Genomic DNA, 5,657 nt, shown 5'->3' with positions numbered 1-5,657 from the left:
CAAAAAAAAAAAAAAAAGATAAGATAGGAATCAACAGAAACAAAACTGACACACCTACATTCTCCCTCTGTAACTTTAAAGAACAGCAGGGATATATGGTAAAGTGAATGTTTAACGAACTCAAAATAATCACATACCATAGAAGTTTTTCCTGTAAAAACTTACATGGTATCTCTGAGACATTTTTTGGCCAAAAAAAATTTCTTTTTGGTAATATTACCAGTGATGACCACAACAATGTGTTGGGGCAGAAACAAAATCAGTATCAAATATTAATATTTAAAGCTGAAGGAATCTTACAGCAATCAAGTACTTTCAGAATTGAGAGGCAATAAAATGAGGCTAAGAGAAGTGAACTGATCATTTAGCCAGAAGTCAAGAAATTCTGCAAAGCTCAAATAAAAACAAACGTTTTCATTTACCACCCTCTAGCAATACTTGACAGCATTACTGAAAACAGCAACTCAAATAAGATACTCTCCATTTCTATACACACAAAATATATATGTATCACACACACATACACACTTCAAAATCTGAAACTACTGTGGTCCTAGCTGATGCAAGCGGACTGAATGATCCCAGGAGTTCAATGCCAGCCTGGACAACATGGTGAAGCCACTCTCTAAACAATAAATAAATTTAAAACTTTTAGTTAGGGTTCTATTAAAAATAAAACTAGAAATAGCTCAAGAGCTAATGGTGATACAAAAATTAGCCGGGAATGGTGAATACCAGCTACTCAAGAGGGTGAGGCAGGAGAATCACTTGAACCCAGGAGGCGGAGGTTGCAGTGAACAACCACTGTACTCCAGCCTGGGCGACAGAGCAAGACTCCATCTCAACAACAACAAAAAAGGCCTAATGGTGGCAGTTATCAAAAGCAAAGGATGCTATACCTTCACAACAGGTAGTTCAGAAAAAGTCTAATTTAGATTTTGACAAATGTCTAAGAAAACCTCATCTTAGCTACTTTAATCTGTGCTCAAAATGTACTTCAACCTGAAGCAAGAGTCAAGTCATCAAGTAAAAAACTAATCTGCCATGTACAGCAATAGAATTCCAAGTACTAAATTGGTTCACCTGCATTCATGATACTGGCAGGCCAAAACCCATCGTTTTTTTTCTTAATCATATGTATACCACCATCCTGAGAAATTATATCTGAACTCAATCGAATGCCCTTAAAAGCATTAGCCTGCCCTCAACAGAGAGTTATTTGGAAAAAGCTTAAAATAATCAAACTCATACAATAGAGATAAATTTAAAAATCAAAACAAAATTTTGCCCAAAAGCTTATGATTAGCAATATTTCAGCTGTGAACTGATATGCAACCAAAAACAAATTTGTTACAAGTTTCCCTTTAAGTGGCCTGTACATATACATATAAATATATATTTAAGTTGTACCAAAAACTGCTTACAAATGGTAATTCCTGTGAAGTAGATGATGATGAAGTTCCAGGTAATTCTAGCATGTTTCCTAATGTACTGGTACAGGAGTCTGGATCATCCTGAAAAGATAAATTTATTGAGTTTAATTGCTCTTCTATCGTAACGTTTGTATCTCCTAGTGAAAAGGGGGCTGGGAGAAGGGCTGCTTTTTCATTGCTGCCGTCCACTTCATTTCTTTGCTTATTTTTCTGTGTTTCAGTCTGAGGAGCTAATGGCAAGAATGGCGATTTGACTGCACCGTGTCTACTCTCTGGTGTGCTGTCTTGTTCACTTCCCATGGCCACTTTTACACCATTCTCTGATTTAGTCTCATAATTGCAGGTGGCATTGGTCTGAGTTTCCTCAAAGATCTCCTCTATACTCTCCTCCTCTGTGACTGGCTGTTCTGGGTCCATTTCAGAATCTACATCTGCATCGTCCAGACAAGTAAAATTCTCAAAGTGCAGAAAGCCATTCTTGATAGTCTTTGTTACTTTTACCTGGAGTTCAGGGGAGTTATTACAAGAGGGTTCCTGTTTCATAGCAAGTGCTGTAGGACCACCAGGACTCAAGGAAGTGCAAACAATTGGCGTCTGAGCTCTTGAATCACTTTTTTCAGGGTCTTGAAAGGATTCTGATCCATCAGCAGACCCATTTAAATACTCTACATTGATCATGGAGGCCAAATCCTGTAGTCTCCGCAGTGGAATGTAACAAGATGGAGAATCTTGTCCATAAGCATTTTGGGATGTTCCACTGACAGTCGATAACTGCATAGTACACCCATTAAGTGGCTCAGAAAAATTGGATTGACCATTACCGAAAGGGCTGTCCTTGTCTTCAGGGGCATCTAAAATCACTGGATTGGAAAAGGGCAGCAGGCAATTTCTTCTGGGTAGTTCACAGGTCTGATCCATCCTGGGCCGGCATCAACCTGGAATCCAAAAAGCACAGCAATTAATCTGAGTTAATAGGCCATCTGACTCGACTCTTCAAAATGGCAGCCACTTCAAGGCCTAGTGGCCTCTATTCCTTTCTGCTGCACTTCTACGGGCAGAAAAAGTTCCCCCGACTGGAGATGAAAAACTGGCCTCAGTAAGCCTCTGAAAACTCCATTTTCCTGAAGCTGGGCCGATCCTGCCACATAGAAACAGCCCGTCGCTTTTTCCTCCTCTGCAGACTGGTGGACACTTGGGCTGAACCAAAATTAAAACCCCTCTGGCAGTCAAAATTCCCAAATCTCAAACAGGAATCGTCTTCCCCCCGACCCCCACGAGGGGTTGATCAGCTGGATCTCTCAAAGGCAAAAGGCTGCGGGATCCGAGGGGGGGCTCCTGGACCCTGCACAAAAAGGTACTTCCCCCCTTCCTGGCTCGCTCGGGCGCAGCGGTCACAATAGCGCTGCACCCTGCGCCCAGCCAGCGCCGGAGCCGGAGCCTTTGCAGCGGCGGTCCACAGGCCGCTGGCGAGCCGGCCGAGGCGGTTGCACCCCAGAGCTCGCCTTCCTGAATGCTGGCCTGCTGGGTCCGCAGCTGCAGGGCCCACGGGCCGGGACGCAGCAGGGGGAGATACCGAGGCGGTCGGCGAAGCCCAGTCAGGGCAGCAGCAGCTGCTACAGCTTGACAAACATGGCTGCTGCCGACGCCGCCGCCGCCTGCCCGGGCCGCGCTCCTTCCCGCAGCCGCCGCAGCACCTCCCGGCCGAGCCGATCGCACTCATCAATATTCAGCAGGAAGCAAAGTTTGCTGCGGGAGGGCAGCCGGCCCTGCACCCCGCAGCCTGCTACCTGAGGGGAGGCGGAGGCCGAGGTGCTCGCGGGCGGCCGGCGGGGCAAGGGCCGTGCCGGGAGGAAGTTCGCGGCAGCCCGGCCAGCTAGGCCTAAGCCGGGCTGGTAGTGATGGAGGAGGGGGAGGGGGCCCGCGGCTGCAGCGCCGCCGGCCACTAACCCCGCACCGCGCCCGGCCCTCCCCGGAGCCCCTCACCTCACGGCCACCACCATCTTCCCCGTCCGGCAGCCTCCTCCCTCCCTCTTCCTCGCGCCTGCCCGCCGCCCACCCCAGCGTACTAGTTACCGTGCCCCGCGCCCCCTCCCGGGCCAGCTGGGGGGAGGGGGTGACCCTCATTACACTGGGGTGCGAGCGGAGCGGTGGGGAGACAGCGGGGCCGCTCGCCGCACCCCCCTCCCCCCGCGTCTCTCTTCAGGGGAGAAGGCAGCGAGCGCGACCTGCCCCGGCCTATTCCGCCGCCGCCTCCTCCTCCTCCTCACACCCCCACCGCGCGCGCCCCCGCGGCGGCGCGTGCGACCGAGCGCCTCGCGCCGGCCCGCGTGCGGCTGGGCCCTGAGTGCGCGCGCACCCCTTCCCCCACCGAGCGCGCGCGCTCCCTCGACTCACTCTTCGGGGTTCAGGGCGGGTGAAGTCGGGCTTGCGAACGCGCCGCCCAATCAGCAGAGCTGCCGCTGCCGCCCCCTCCCCTCCCCCTGCGTGCCCGCTCGCGCCCCGGGCCTACGGGCCGGCCCGGCTGCCCGGGCGGGGCCTGAGGCGGGCTCCCCAGGGGCCTCGCGCGCCTCCTTGGAGTGTCGGGGCCTGCGGGCGTCGTGGGTGGCATACCGATCCCCTCACCTACCTCGGGGCACGGCGCCGGCCTCGGGCCGCACACGGCTACTGCACCCTACGCGTCTCGAACCCCAACCCAGGCGGCACCTGGCCCGGCTGAGGCCTGTCCGATCTCCCCGCCAGCCCCGCTCGGGCCCGCGTCAGTCCCGGCCTCCATCTTAGGTTACAGCCCAGGCTCCCCATCCACTGGGCACCTGCCCTCAGCCAGCTGGGTTCGGCCCGAGGCCAAGGCAACCCCCCTCCTGCCGCAGGGCTCACCTGGGGGCTTGGGCTGGGGTCTTCGAGGCCTCAGGCCCCGAGAGGACGCGGCCGCAGGTGAACCCCCCTACCCGGCCGCACCCCAAACCCACACCACCACCACCACCACCACCACAGACCAAGCTGAGCAGGAAACAAAATGGAGGCAGCAGCTCGGGTCTGCCTCCCCGAGCCAAGCCTGTGCAGCCCCAGAGCTCCCTCCTGCCTCAGGCTCGACGCCCGCAAGGCAGAGTCTGGATCTTCCCGGGCGCCGCAGGCAGCCGCCCTACAGCAGCGCAGACGGGCCAGGGACTCGGCCCTGTGGTGCCCACAGCCCCTCACCCACCACCCCTTCCCTTCCCCCTCCCCCCCATCCCTCTCCCTCCCCCTGCCCGGCCGTGCGGGGTGAGCGGCTCCGGGGAGCCGGGTCGGGTTACCCGCCCGGGCACTGCTCGCCCAGCGTGGCCTCCGCGGGAGAACGAGGCCAGGCGACCCCAGCGCTGAGCCCACCCCCAGCACCGAGCCGGGCTGCAGCCTGACAGCGCGCCCGCACCTCGGCCTGCAGCCGTGCGGCCCCCGCCCGGGGAGGCCGAGTCCCCAGCCCGGGCCCAGCCGGGACGAAGCTCCCTCACCACCCCCGGGCCCAAGGGTCCTCGCAGCCTCGGGCGGGGCGAGGGGAACGCCGGGGGAGGGGTCCTGTAGTCCCTGCACCTCCTCCCGCGCCTAGTCAGGGTCGGGGCCTGGCACTAGGGCTCGGGCAGCGGGCGCCGGCGGGCGTGGGTAGGTGCGTGCCCGTCCGGCTAGGGGCCGGGACGGGCCGTGCCTCGCACCGCGTACGCTGCAGTTCTCGGCACCCAGGCAGATGGCCCTCTCGTGCCACCGCCGCCCAACGCGGGCCGCCTGCTCCGCAGCCCGGTTCCCCGGGGAGCGCGCGCCTCGCCCTTGAGGGCCGGGCATCTGGACCCCAGCGGAACTGCGCCGGGACGCGGGACCGCCCGGCTGGCCGGGACAAGCCGGCTGGCGCAGCCCTCGGCCTGTGGTGCCCTGCCCGCGGGCGCCAGGGACCTCACGGCCTGTATCCTGCATAGGTTCCGCAGCACCGACCTAACACTGCCGCGTGGCGTCCAATCCCCCAAGACAGCGGAAGGGCAGGTCGGGGAACCCAAGCTGGGCCCGAACCTGGGACTCCAGCCCCCCAGGTCTTTCCCCTAGCCCGGACCCCGTCGCCCCTGGGTTTGATCCCCACCAAGAAGCTCACCTCAGGAGTTACCTGGTTCCCTAGGGCGCAAAGCGCATTTTCGCTGTTCAGAGAAAGCCAGATTCAACGGCCGTAAAAATTCCGCCTCCTCCAGAAAGCCTTCTGTGATTAGA

At 57.2% G+C, this 5,657-nt stretch overlaps 1 protein-coding gene across 9 annotated transcripts in view; it reads right to left on the bottom strand.

Annotated features, from left to right (window-relative positions):
* The window catches only part of LOC108292152 (histone-lysine N-methyltransferase, H3 lysine-36 specific-like), a 42,442-nt gene extending 37,825 nt beyond the window's left edge, over positions 1-4,617 (bottom strand). Inside the window, exons 1-2 of one of the 9 annotated variants that reach the window (XM_037732916.1) lie at positions 3,507-3,732; positions 1,425-2,368 (exon numbers count right to left, since the gene is read on the bottom strand). In XM_037732916.1, coding sequence (XP_037588844.1) covers positions 1,425-2,351 — 927 coding nt within the window. In that variant the 5' untranslated portion in view covers positions 2,352-2,368; positions 3,507-3,732. The other 8 variants (XM_037732909.1, XM_037732912.1, XM_037732915.1 and 5 more) reach the window with 8 other exon arrangements.
* Positions 4,618-5,657: the final 1,040 nt, after the last annotated feature.

This window comes from Cebus imitator, unplaced genomic scaffold, assembly GCF_001604975.1.
Source record: "Cebus imitator isolate Cc_AM_T3 unplaced genomic scaffold, Cebus_imitator-1.0 Scaffold478, whole genome shotgun sequence".
Lineage (NCBI taxonomy): Eukaryota > Metazoa > Chordata > Mammalia > Primates > Cebidae > Cebus > Cebus imitator.
The sequence above is the reverse complement of the archived record's forward strand: the minus strand, read 5'-3'. Positions and strand labels throughout refer to the sequence as shown.